Raw genomic sequence first — 14,005 nt, 5'->3', positions numbered from 1 at the left:
CTCAGTGTAATCTGTTTGGCCGGTGCGATGAACTGTCAGCGCACTTAATTAATCATACCTCACTGAATACCGAACAGGATTTTAAGGGGCCGTGCACACGACGCCGGTTTTTGTGAAACCGGTGAGGTTTTGTTAACGGTTACGCCTTGCATGTACACGACGCCGGCAGTTTAGGAGACTGAAACCGATAGCTTTTGAAACCAACTTCCGAAGTGGGAACTTTTGAAACCGCCGGCTAACTTTCGCCATGTAGACGCCTGTAGGTGCGAAGCCGGCAAATTTATGACGACATAGCCCCACCTCTCAACTCAGCCACGGCACTCGACCTGACATGTTGCTTGTCAAAACAAACCAAACCATTTATTTATCATATTAAAATGTTTTTCTTTCCTCTGTCATGATTTATGTGCACAATGTAGCCTATCAGCTTTTAGTGGCTAAGTTAGAAGCACACGTTAGCTTAACTTAGTTAAACATTAGCTTACTGCATGTTAGTGTTTTCTCCAGTGGTGCTCAGACCTAATGCAATGCGTAGGCAAAGCATTTGAAATTTCACATAGCAGTCACATACCTTGAAAATGAACTTTATTAGTTTAACAGTTGAATTGAAAACCGAATTTTCTGTAGTCTCCTTATTTCATGCGACTGCTTAACCAGAGCACTTATTAAGCATTCTCTGGCTTAACAAACTGTTTCAACAATGTTTTCTTCTACGCGATTCACGCGAAATTATCATGAAGCTTCTGCACAGCGGAACTGGCCGAACTGGGTCGAACTGGCTTCACGACACCAATCTTGCTCCAGCGGCGAGATCACAACACATGATTGGCACGATGTCTTCACAACACACCATATGATTGGCTCAATGTATTCACATCACACCACATGATTGGCTCAATGTATTCACATGTCGACGTTTTGCCGAGGAAGGGGTGGGATATGTGTAGACAACGGCCATATTGGCGTGACAAACTAGCCCCATGCATTTCTATAGAGTATTTTTTGAGTGCTGTGTCTCCACATTAGAAAGTCTCTGGTTACACCTCTGTGTGTACACGCGAGGTCTTTTCTTGCCGGAGTCGTTAAAGGTGTGAAAGCGGTAAGAGAAAATCCACCCGGCGGTGTCGTGTAAACGGCCTCTAAATCATATTCACTGAATACTGAACGAATTCTCACGCGTTTTTTTTTTGCTGCAAAGGTCATACATGTAGCTATGATACAGGACACATGATTTAGCGTATTTTAATATTCATAGTGGGTTTAACAGTAATATTCTGACAGAATATTCTGATATATGATATAAAGTGACCTGACGTCTGATATCAAAACTGGGAACATAATCCATGTTTGACAGAATAGACAAAACTAGTTTGATACAAGTTTAATGAGTTAAATATAGTTCACAGTTGACAGAAGTTCCATCAACAGCATTATTCACAGAAAGGTTCCATAAACATTTAAGTGAGATCAGTGCCATTCAGACATCTGAGGGGTATTCCAAGTAGGCCTATGTGGTTTAGTGACAAACTTGGGTAAATTGACAGAATAAGTTGTAAACCTCCCAGTAGAAAAGCTGTATGATACAGGAAACATGGTTGTCTGTATTTTAATATTTGTTTGACAGCATAGACAGAAACTGGTTGATACAAGTTTTAATGAGTTAAATTGACAGAAAAAAATCCATTAACATTTTCAGTTCAGTGCCATCAAAAATAAAGTTTGATGAACAGACATTGGTGTGGCATAAGTAAAGGAAATGGAGTAACTGGATTCAATATCAACAGCATTTGTTAGACAAGTTCTGTAGCAAACTCCAGCCGGACAGTTGTAGCGTACTGATGGTTTCTGATGGTTGGCGGAGCGCTCTAGAATCTTTGCTTAGAATGCACCTTGTGGAATGTCTTATGTAAGCTACTGTACCAATGGAATTTTAAGTCAAATATAAATGATACATATGAATTGAAATTAAACAAAAACAAATAAACAACAGGTATATTTAAACAAAAACAAATAAACAAGACATGTTTATTTACACTCCCACCAATCATGAGTGATTAATGGGACAATGGGAGTGATCAATGATTTAAACTTGAAAATGACTAAAAATATTACCCAAACAATATTAAAGGGAAACACTAATGGGGATAGATGGTTTTAGGGAGAGGAAGTCAGATTAGCCAGTATCCAGCAGGAGGACAAGCTTCTGGATTGGACACTCAACTTCAGACATCTTATGGTGGCGCTAACTCTTAGTTATGCATCTCTTTCTCCTCTTTCTCTTTAAGAATGTTTTTCTCCTTCTTCTTCTTCTTGTGCATGTCTGTCTCCTTCTCTTTCTCATTATGTGTTTCCTTATGCAGATCTTAATGCATGTCTCTATGCAGGTCTTTCTTCTCTTTCTCTTTAAGAATGTTTGTCCTCTCCTCCTTCTTTTTGTGCATGTCTGTCTCCTTCTCTTTCTCATTATGTGTTTCTTTATGCAGGTTTTAATGCATTTCTCTATGCAGGTCTTTCTCCTAATATGATCGAGGCGTTTCTTGGCCAACATGGATACTTTGTTATCTGGCAGGCTTGGTCTGTCTTTGAAGGGTAGAGGCATATCATAATGACTGTGTGTGTTCTTCCTTATAACTTCATCTAGCTTGTTGGGAAAGTTGATGTCATCTTGTGAAATCTTTGTTGTATCTTTGTTGCAATTTTTGAAGTCAGGCTCCAGAAGGTGAATGGCATTAGTAGAAGTTGTTGGAGGCATTTTATTGGCATTGATTCTTTGACAGAAACGACTTATGTTCAATGAGCCAGGACCTTGTGATGGCTGTCCTGCAATGCTCCATCCCAAGTCTGTCTTCACAGCATAGGGCTCCTCGTTTCCATCGAGAATGTCTTGCTTTGGCGCAATCACTCTGGAACAGTTGTTACCTATTAACAGGCCTTCCATACATTGCATAGGATCACCACTGAAAATTAATGGTTCTGAAACTGGAAGCCTGTTCAAAGTTAGATTGTCTTGTAAAACCTGGGCAAGTGAAGGGGTGTCAGACTGAAGGGGCGTTGCAGAATGAGACAGAGGGACAGTGACAGGTAAAGATGTGATCTTTGTTCCATGCTCACTTCCTTTGGGATCAGCAACAGTCTCCTTGTTGTAGACCTCCAGCTTGGCTTGAGCGACTTTCAACTCCCTTTCTGTCTGCAGTCGTTTCAGAGTACGGCGTTGGACCTCCAGTTCTTTTCGTTGAGTTTCCTCCAGCTCTTGTATCAACTCTCTTTGTTTGTGTTCTTTGAGCATCATCTCATACTCAGTTTCTTTTGCTGCCAATTCTGCTGCTGCTTCTGTACGTTTGGCCGCCATTGATGATATCACCGAATGACGGTTAGATGTGTTGTCATTTACCAACGAGGGAGCAGATCCATAGACAGAAAATGCATTATCATGGCTAGGCAAGTCATGAAGGCAGTATCTGTTATCTCTCGCATTAAACTCGCTTTCAGTGTCTAGCATTCTATAAGCAATTATGATAATATCTGTTGTTACTGATTCACATGTCAACTCGTCTTGTTAATTCAATAGATGGTGCCATGAGCCTTTTTATGTCAGAGTATACTTGCTTTATGTTTTCTCTACCTCTCTTGAGTTCATCAATGAGTGGCCACAGCTGATTCTTTGGCATGAATGACTTCAGTTGTTATTTTGCTGTGCGTGCTTGAATCTTCCACTTTTCATAAATAGCGAGTAGCCTTGTCTTGGCCTCTTCATCTTGATGTCCAGGTCATGTTCTCTGTGGGATTTTGTGTATGTTCAGAGTGTCGAAGATCCTCTGGTGGCAAATCATCTCTCCGAAGTTGTACCTGGTGATCATTCAGACTTTGTTGTTTTGTTTTCATTACTTGCCTCCATAGTCCTTCAGATGTTTCTGCGTCTGGATGGGGTATATTCTGCGAGTCCTCTGTTCCATGCAGGACACAAGCCACCTGATCTCCCAACTCCCCTACACCATCTGATACTGGCATTATGACTTACATTTTCAATTAGATGAATAGAAAAAAAACCCTTAATAGGCTAATATTGAGGTCTCAATAAAATACTGTTTATCTATATTATTATTAGATTATCACCATAAAACAATTATAGCATTGAAGTAGTATGTAAACTCTCTGATTACTGATAATGTGAAAATTAATACAATGGAAAATATGCAAACAAGAAAACATGCAGAAATTGTTTTCAATTGCAAGAGTCCTTTTCTTTTGTGAATGCAAATCAGTATATAGCCAATGCGTGTGAGTGTGTGCCTGTCTGTAATTGTGTAAGCGACAGATCCTTCGCGACAATTCCGTTACGCTTGACTGGGGGGGAGAGCCGTTCTCTCTCAATCCGAAATGTGAATCCGTTGATCACCTTATTGAATGTACTGTAGGTTACTCACAGTTCAATGCCGTGAAGATGTGTAGGCTAAAACAGTTCTTGACCGTTGCACCGACTCCCAGTAGGCTAATTGCTGTCTGAATAACGTTAGCTGATTAGATGTGAGTCCTCCGAAAGTGCTCTGCTCCACGAAGAACCGTCCGTTAGAGTTGTGGCAGGCAGACACACCGTGTAGACCTTTCCTTGTGGACACCAAGCCGTCACAGCACTGTAGAACATCAGACAGTCGTCAGAATCGATGAGGGTCAAGCTCTTACTGTAGCAAACTCCAGCCGGACAGTTGTAGCGTACTGATGGTTTCTTTATTTCAGAGCTATATACAAGATACAAGATACAAGATACAAGGAAGTTTATTGTCACATGCATATAGTTACTGGAAGTAAGAAATGCAGTGAAATTATGTCTGGTGTCAGCCTATTTGTGCATTTATGGGGGGGGTAAAAAGTGCAGTAGAAGAGGGGTTTAGTAGATTAAGAAACCTTGGGCAGATCCACGGCTCAAGGGGCTAACCCAACTGCCAGGGGTCTTGGTGTGTGTGTTGGGGGGATGACAGGGGAGATGGGATAGTGTGCTGTGTATGTGGGGAGAGGGCAGTGTGCAATATGTGTGTTGGAGAAGCTTCCTCATGAGACAAAGTGCTGTGTATTGGGGGGGGGGGGGGGGGGGGGGGGCAGTGTGCTGTAAGTATGTTGGGGATGTGTGTTGGAGAAGCTTCCTGATGAAATAATGTGCTGTGTATGTAGGGGGGGGGGGGGGGCAGGGACTTACTATTGCAAGCAGAGTACTGTATGTAATGTATGTGAGTGATGACAGTGAAAAAGGCTAGGCAATCAAGGACATGGGTAGATGGAGGAGAAATCAAAAATAATAAATAAAAAGTGTGCAAAAGTTGGAGAAAGTCAGATGTGTGTGTGTGTGTGTGTGTGTGTGTGTGTGTATGTGTTTTGACGTGTGATGAAATAAGAAAATAAATAAAAGGTCTGTAGCATAGGGAGAGGGATGTAAAAGTGCTAAAAGTCTTGTAGGTGTGTGTGGGTGTGTGTGTGTGGGGGTCATGAGTGCTGAGGAGTGAATGAGTGCAAAGTCAGTATAGTGTGAGTTCAGAGTTGGGAAATGTTTGAGAGTGCTGAGGAGTGAATGTGTGCAAAGTCAGTATAGTGTGAGTTCAGAGTTCGGATGGCCTGGGGATAAAAACTTCTCCTGAGTCTCTCAGTTCTGGCTTTGTGACTACATAGGCGTCTTCTTGATTTCAGCGGTAGGAATAATCCATTGTTAGGATGAGAAGTGTCCTTCAGAATCTTTTGGGCTCTTAGGAGTACTCTTCTGGAATAGATATCTTGTAGAGCAGGGAGTTGAGTTCTTATAGTACGTTCAGCTGAGCGCACTACTCTCTGCAGAGTACTACAATCTCTAACTGTGGAGTTCCCATACCAGGTGATGATGCTACCAGTTAGAACACTCTCAACCGCTGAAGTGTAGAAGGCCTTCATGATGGATGTAGAAACTTTGAATTTCCTTAGCTGACGAAGGAAGTAGAGTCGTTGTCTGGACTTCTTCAGAACATATTGAGTGTTAACAGTCCATGTTAAGTCTTCAGTAATGTGGACACCAAGGTATTTAAAACTTGTGACTCTCTCTACAGGTTGCCCGCTGATCATTAGTGGGGTGTAACTGTAGTTCTGCTGCTGCCTTCTGTAATCCACTACCATTTCCTTGGTTTTATTGATATTCAGTGTCAAGCTGTTAGATTGACACCACTGTGCCACCTCATCAACCTGATCCAAGTAGAACTGTTCATTGTTGTTACTAATCAGGCCCAAGATCACTGTGTCATCTGCAAACTTGATGATGGAGGTATGACTACTGTTGGCTTTGCAGTCATGTGTGTAGATGTTGTACAGCAGTGGACTCAAAACACAGCCTTGGGGAGCACCAGTGCTGATGGTTAATGAGTCAGATGTCAGACCCCCCACTCTAACCACTTGTGAACGGTTGGTGAGGAAGTCAAATATCCAGTGACACAGGGTGGTGTTCAGTCCTAAGGCCTTCATCTTTGTGACCAAGGTGAGAGGTACTATCGTGTTGAATGCCGAACTAAAGTCAATGAACAGCATCCTCACATAATTCCCATTCCCCTCCTCCAGGTGAGTTAAGGTGGTGTGCATGAGGTTTGAGATGGCATCCTCTGTAGACCTGTTGGCTCTGTAAGCAAATTGGAGGGGGTCGAAGGAGGCAGGGAGGGATGAGCAGATAATGTTTTTCACAAGCTTCTCAAAACACTTCATCACTGTAGACGTCAGGGCTACTGGGCAGTAGTCATTCAGACATGATGGACTTTTGTTTTTCGGTACTGGAACAATAACAGACTGCTTGAGGCAAGTAGGAACTGTCTCTTGAGCCAATGATGTGTTAAAGATATAAGTGAACACAGGAGCTAACTGAGCAGCGCAGGATTTCAAAACCCTGTTAGAAATTCCATCCGGTCCAGTAGCTTTTCTACAATTTACCCTCCTAAAGGCATTGCTCACATCGACCTCAGAGACACAGAAAGGTGCATCCTCATTTGCTTCACATGCTGCAGCTAGTCCAATATAGTCTGTGTTTTTCATGTCAAAGCGAGCATAAAAAGCATTAAGTTCATCAGGGAGGGCTTTACTCACATTCATCATAGGAGGGGACTTTCTTTCAAAGCCAGTGATGGTTCGGAGTCCTTTCCACACTCGTGCTGGATCACCCTCCAAGAAATCAGCTTCAACTCTGTCTCTATAGCGCCGCTTAGCATCTTTAATTGCACTACGTAAACTATAAGATGCTGCTTTGTAATCCGTCATATCCCCTGAAATAAGCCCAGCATTATAAGTCATGGTGCGTGTCTTTAATGCCGTTCTCACTTCTCTATCCACCCATGGTTTCTGGTTAGGGAAGCTTCGGATCTTTACAGTTGGGATGATGGAATCAGTTAGCATATTGATGTAACTCAATGATACTTCCGTAAACTCATTGATGTCAGCAGAGTTCGTCTTGAACATCTCCCAGTCAACGTTGCTAAGGGCGTCCTGTAGCCTGGCTTCCGATTGGTCAGTCCAGCGCTTGACCTCCTTCGTCACTGGGGGGTCCGTCCGACTTCTCTGTTTGTACATAGGCAGTAGGAAAACAGCGGCATGATCTGATTTTCCGAAAGCTGGTAGAGACTTCGCTTTGTAACTGTTCTTGAACTGTGTGTAGCAGTGATCCAGTGTGTTGTCACCACGTGTAGGAAAGTGAATGTGTTGAATAAATTCAGGCATGGACCGGTTCAGATGTACTTGATTGAAATCACCGGCCACAATAAGCGCAGCTTCAGGGTGCGTGTGTTGTTGTCTATTTAACACTTCTTGCAATTCTGAAACCGCAGCATCTGTGTTGGCTTGTGGAGGAATGTAGACAGCGTTGAATATTACCGAAGTAAACTCACGGGGCAGGTAGAAGGGTCGACAGACGATCGCTAGATGTTCTAGATGAGGCGAGCAGGACTTTGAGAGAACGGTGACATTTCTAGGATCACACCACTTGCTGTTCGTCATGATGCAAACACCGCCACCTTTCGATTTTCCAGATTCCTCAGTCCTGTCAGAGCGAGCAGCAGAGAAAAACTCCACCGGAGTGATGGCACTGTCCGGAACAAGTTCAGTTAGCCATGTCTCAGTAAAGCTATATGTACAATATAATACAATAACATGCAATAAGAACTTAACATGACAAACATAACAGCAATATGTTAGGTTACAGTAAAATGAATAAAAAGAAAGAATAGTATCTAGCCACCTTGTTCCCGTTCCAGCTGAGTGCTAAGATTTATCCTTAAGAACCAGTTCCTTTAGCTCAGGGGTCTCAAACACCCGGCCCGCGTCCGGCCCAATTCCGGCCCGCGACGTATGTCAAAATAATAATGTAATCCGGCCCTTGAGACTTTTTAATTGTGACAAACAACGATACTGATTAATATAGACGATAGTTCCAAGTACGGTGACATCTCATTTGTACTCTGCTCCACTATGTGCTAGACATCCAGAGCTTCATTCAAACCCAAAATCGCTGCGCAAAGTTTTCAGGAAATACTTGTATTACACGCGAGAAACACAAAGACGTGCATTTGTAATGACGCGGAAGCGATGCAGGCCATAGTGTTGCATAAATTGAAGCAGAAATGAAGCAGAAATAGGCCTACACCAAATGTTGAAAAACTTTTACGTGTGATGAAGTCTTAGGTAGGCTATGCTATTCACCTATTCTAAATCTGAAGGAGAATATCCTTTTGGAGATTATGATCGATCGTCTATCGAATGGAGGTGCGTCTGCGTGTACGACGGTGTTCACTAAGCATACCATGCTTATTTCGACCCTCTACCCAACATAGCTTGGAGGTTGCAGTGGTAATCGTGATGATAGTGTCTGTAACAGGGCTTGAAAACGAAATTATTTTTCAAACGTTCCGTTCCGAACGGTTCAGGTAGGCCTATGTTTAACGTTTTCGTTCTTGCATGCGTTCCGCCACCAACATATCGGTCCTGAACCGGTTCGGAACGCAAAATATCGTTCGTTCTTAAAGTTCCGGCAGTGTTTGGCGAGCATATCAAGTCTATTTTTGTGGACTTTAGAATAGACGTACTCATTATTTCCCCTTGATTTAGCCTATACCGTAGCTATGCCCAAAAATAATAAATCACAGGCGGCATCCAAAAACATTCAGATGGGCTATCCATCCCATAGCCTACAGACTTACTGTAGGCCTAACCTATGCCTATAAATCATTTCTTATCAAAAATATTTCTGGATACGTGCTAAACTCCTTACCTGGTTGTAGCCTAAGTTTTATCCATATGGAGATCTTCAAAGGCTTGCGCTATAATTCCAACCCTGTTTATAAACGAACCTGTCTGTTGCTGACAAGGCATATCTCAAATTTCCCGTTAATCCCGTTTGCATAGAATAGGCTATAATTGCGCAAACATTTCAAATCCCGACTTTAAAACGACAAGGCGTGGACAGGCAAAATAGGCTATTACGCATAGGCTACAAGCAATTTCCAAATCAGTTTCAGTAGCCTACGCTAGCTGGCCTAAGATCCGAAGTGGCAGACGGATAGGTTACATTACAACAGCAAGACAAAATATACACATTTGGACCAAATGTCCATTTATTCAGGGTTTTTTTTTTCAAACTGCAGAAATCAAATTATTAGGCTGTTCGCCTACAATCAAACGAGTAGAACACTTAGGATATGCTTTTGTGAAATTTTATAAAATATATAGAGAACGAAAAAAAAAATTATTAACCGGTTTTGTGGATTTCAGAATAACGTTTCTGTTCCGGAACAGTTGAAGATCATTTTGTTTTCGTTTCCGTTTCCGCTCCTCGTAAAATTCCGTAAAATTCCGTTCGTTTTCGGTTTTCGTTTTCGTTCCTTGAACCGGTTCGGAGCCCTGGTCTGTAATGGACGTGGTACAGACAGCAGGGCTAGTAGAAATAGGGCTCTAAACTACAAAGTCACCCGCAATATGATGCGAACTTCTGGGTACTCAGATTACCCGCGATAGGAACTCATTTAACCAGAATACTTTATTGTAGGCCTTGTGGTTTAGAAACCATATACATCTTAGGTGTTGGTATACATCTTAGGTGTTTTCCTGTTAATTTGTTATGTGGGTAATATGAAAAAAGTAAAGTAAACATGCTCAAATATGTTCATCCAGTATTTAAAGGTGCATAATTTGAGGTGCTTGCCATCCAGTGGCAAATTAGATGGGTAAATTTACCCCCTTCATAAACTTTTGTTTTACTCAAAGATTTTTACATTTACAGTAGGACTTTATCTCTGACCACTTTCAAGCCATGGCCTTTTGAAATTTTGATATAAAAATCCAATGGTGTTGCTTTCTTAACCCTGACGCCTATAGTTTGCCAGGTTTAAAAAAGTTAGAGGAAAATATTTTTATTTGGTGTGAAACACACACATACCTGTTTTTATGCTTTTCATTTGTTTTATAATTTGTATTAATATTTATTTTATCATTATTTTATTTATAAGCTAAGGTTGCTAGCACAGGTGTCTAAAACTAGATAAAAACACTTGCGCTTTCTGTTTGCAGTTTTGTGTGGTATTTGAAAAAAAGAACATTGCATTTTCAGAAATAGCCGGCCCTCCAAACAGATGACGTTGGCAGAATTGGCCCCCAGCTCATTTGAGTTTGAGACCCCTGCTTTAGCTACAAAGTAGCACCGTAAGAGCTATATGATAAGCCTATAATACAATGATATTAATTAAGAACAAACAATATAATTTAACACGATATATTAAAACAAGAATAAAAAGAAAGAAAAGTATTTAGAAACCTTGTTCTCCGTAAGAGTCGTGTCCTTAAGCTACAAAGTAGCACCGTGAGAGCTATACAAGTAGCCTTGTTCTCCGTAAGAATTACTATTCCTAAGCTACAAAGTAGCACCGTATCCAAGACTTTACTGTAGCCTAGTTCCTTCAAAAGTAAATGCATTCTAAATAATGTCGTTGCCGTAGTGACAAGCGTGCAGCCAAAGCCTTAGAATTAAAGATTCTAGAGCGGAGCGCTCTAGAATCTTTGCTTAGAATGCACCTTGTGGAATGTCTTATGTAGGCTACTGTACCAATGGAATTAAGTCAAATATAAATGATACATGAATTGAAATTAAACAAAAACAAATAAACAAGACATGTTTATTTACAAGTTCCATAAATATTGTAAAGTGCAAGTTTGTAGGTTTGTTTCTGATCCTTAAAAAACAGACATTGGTTTGGCATAGTAAGTGTAACAGTTCATCAATTCAAGACAAAAAGGTGACTTTTTGGTTCATCAACAGCATCTGTTATTTACAGTTCACAGAAAGGTTTCAGCCCCAATGAAGAGATTAAATAAAGAGGAATTAAGAAACATTTTAGAAACTGCTAAGATCAGCCCCGTTCATTGCAATCAGTAAATAATCGGGCAGTGAGACAGAGGTTACTGTCATGCAGTTGGTTCTATGATTTCGACAACTGGTGCATGTAATTTTGTATGTTCCCACTTTGCTAAAATTGCTTGGGTACACTTTGGCTAAGAAAAAAAGTGCTTCAGACAGCAGGTGGGCAAATAAGATAGCAGTACATAGTGAAACTGGGTAAACTCCATAAAAGAGGACTGAGTCAACCAGACGATGGGAAAATGGGACACAGAGTGGTGAATGCAGGTGATGAAGGTGGAGCTTATAAATCAAATATTCAGTCACAGTGTAGCAGATGCCCTGCAATACTGCAATGAAGAGCTGCACCTTCCTCAGTTCCAGGGATGTGAGGAGACTGTTCAGTTCATTCACAGTCTCCTTGAGCAAGGCAGTTGTTCTGGGGAGATATAAAATAAATAAATGAATAGGAATTTGAGAGGCATCTTATTCTTGTTAGGGTAAATGACATGTGAATAATACAGTGTTGGGCAAGCTACTTCGAAATTGTAGTGAACTATCAGTTACTCTGCCATGAATAAAACACTACACAATACTACCACCCAGTCAAATGTATTAGTAACACAAACACAGCAGTAGGCTAGTTCTCTACATAGGAAGCTACTTTAAATTGTGCCAATTACACATGACAAGAAAAGTGTAGCTTGTGTGGCTAAGCTACTTGATAAATAAAGAAGTTAAGCTATTGGAAAGTTACTTTATTCAGGAAATAGTGAAGCTAGGCTACCAACACGCTTAGGCTAGAAGTAGCAGCTAGTGATTGCCCAATAGGCTACAGTCTTGTGCCACTTGTGTAAAATTCGCCGGCCAAATCTAGTATGATTTATTTCTACAATAGCCTTTTTGTGTCAGTTGTAATCTAAGTCAGTGTTCTGGAATATGACTTATCTCAGAAGTCTCAGTTCATAGCCGGGTGAACACCGAGTAAACATAGCCTAGCTAGCTGGCTACGATTTTCATACAGTAATATCAAAGATCCTTGCTCCTTCTCAACTCTGGTAATATTCTATTCACAAAATACAACCAATAGTACGGTCATGTTAAATCTTACTTGTGAAAAGTAAATCCCCCGAGCCCTGTTTGCGATGGTCCGCCGATTTGAGCAGGAACATGCTGCACAGGGCTGGCATCTTGTGTCTTCTGCTGCAAAGCAACGAGGAGTATGACCGGTCCAAGATGGCGGCAGCATTTCTCGTTTCCAGCAGCCAATGCAGCGTCTATGTATATTATGTCAGAGAATGTCTAATAGAGCTGGTAAGTCCCGCCCATCCGCTAAACCCCCAGTGGACCTCTAGATTGAAAAATCGTCAATGCAAGTGAATGAGAAAATAATTATTTTCTGGTCCCGTTTGAATTGTGCCATGAATGTGAATATATGTTGTCTGTGAATTTTTAATATAATTTTTCATGTTACGAGTTTGACAGTATATTATATGATTCTTCGGCTATCAGTTGTGGAAAAGACATAACGAGAAAGACTACATGTCGCCTGTGACGTGAGCTAGCTCTAATCGCTAACATTAACTGAGATGCTAGTTTTTGTAACAGCAGGAATAAACACACATGGGAACACAAATATTCGAAACATGTCTAGCTTCACTCAACACATTAACACTATGATACAGTGTGATTGTAAAGTTGTATGGCTCACTGTGTTCAAAGTCGATCTTAATAACCCTCTACATCTCGACCAACTGATGGTTGTTATAGGAAACTAGTTAGCTGTCGTCTAGCGGAAAGTTGTAGTCCACAAATTGCTCTCACACAAAGTTTAACCGCATCAAACTTCTACCCGCTCAATTGTAGCAATCTTTACACGAAAATTTATATTAAAAATTCACAGACAACATATGTTCACATTCATGGCAAAATTCAAACGGGACCAGAAAATAATTATTTTCTCACATTCACTTGCATTAACGATTTTTCAATCTAGAGGTCCAGCGGGGATAGCGGAAAGGGCGGGACTTACCAGCTCTATAAGGGGAACTACCACTCTCGGAAAACTTCCGGTTTCTGAACTGGTTGCAGTTCCTTCTGTGGTTCCACATGAGGGCGCTCGACCACGAGTGCAGAATGCATGGAGGTCTATGGAGCTGTACCTCTCAAAATCCACTTTTCTCGGGATATAATTTTTTTTCAAGTAATTAGAGGGGATGCATCCCCTCTATTGAAATCCGAAAACTTCTTCTTCTTATTATTATTTTTCTTTTTACCTTTTTGTGCGCGCTATTCAGCCCAAACCGCTTAACGTACAAATTTGGTTCAAACACCGTTCCGTAGATCTTCCAAGGCTTTACCGTCCTATCCGTTTTTCATTTTTGAGAAGTTTATACTTTTTGAGATATTTGTAATTAAAAGTGTATTTTTCCCCCATAGACTTGAATGGGGGCTGTGATGTCATAATAGAGCCAGCTGCGCTCGTTAAGTAGTTCTCAGAGCAGTTCCCAGGCTAATCAGAACACTGGCACAGGTGTCACCTGTGAGGAATTCAACTGTCTCAGCCTCTAAGCATACAATCTAGCTCTACCTGAACTACACATCCTGTTAAAGTGTTTCCTGTGTGTCAAA

The 14,005-nt window shown here is 41.2% G+C and overlaps 1 protein-coding gene across 2 annotated transcripts; it reads right to left on the bottom strand.

Moving 5' to 3' along the window:
* Positions 1 to 1,734: 1,734 nt before the first annotated feature.
* LOC121705509 lies at positions 1,735 to 8,285 on the bottom strand. Of its 2 annotated transcripts, XM_042086520.1 has the most exons (3): positions 8,228 to 8,285; positions 2,903 to 4,736; positions 1,735 to 2,869 (listed from the first exon to the last, which is right to left on the bottom strand). In XM_042086520.1, the coding sequence occupies exons 2-3, from the start codon at positions 3,497 to 3,499 to the stop codon at positions 2,243 to 2,245; spliced, it is 1,224 nt and encodes a 407-aa protein (XP_041942454.1). In that variant the 5' UTR covers positions 3,500 to 4,736; positions 8,228 to 8,285; the 3' UTR covers positions 1,735 to 2,242. The 2 variants fall into 2 exon arrangements, with proteins under 2 accessions (XP_041942454.1, XP_041942453.1); XM_042086519.1 differs by having other exon boundaries at positions 1,735 to 4,736.
* Positions 8,286 to 14,005: the final 5,720 nt, after the last annotated feature.

This window comes from Alosa sapidissima, chromosome 3 (assembly GCF_018492685.1).
Source record: "Alosa sapidissima isolate fAloSap1 chromosome 3, fAloSap1.pri, whole genome shotgun sequence".
Classification (NCBI taxonomy): Eukaryota; Metazoa; Chordata; class Actinopteri; order Clupeiformes; family Clupeidae; genus Alosa; species Alosa sapidissima.
This window is presented reverse-complemented; position numbering and strand designations above follow the sequence as displayed.

Bases quoted from the DNA above. Each gene is read 5' to 3' on its own strand.
- LOC121705509 (XM_042086519.1), bottom strand. From the start codon at position 3,499: ATGCTAGACACTGAAAGCGAGTTTAATGCGAGAGATAACAGATACTGC.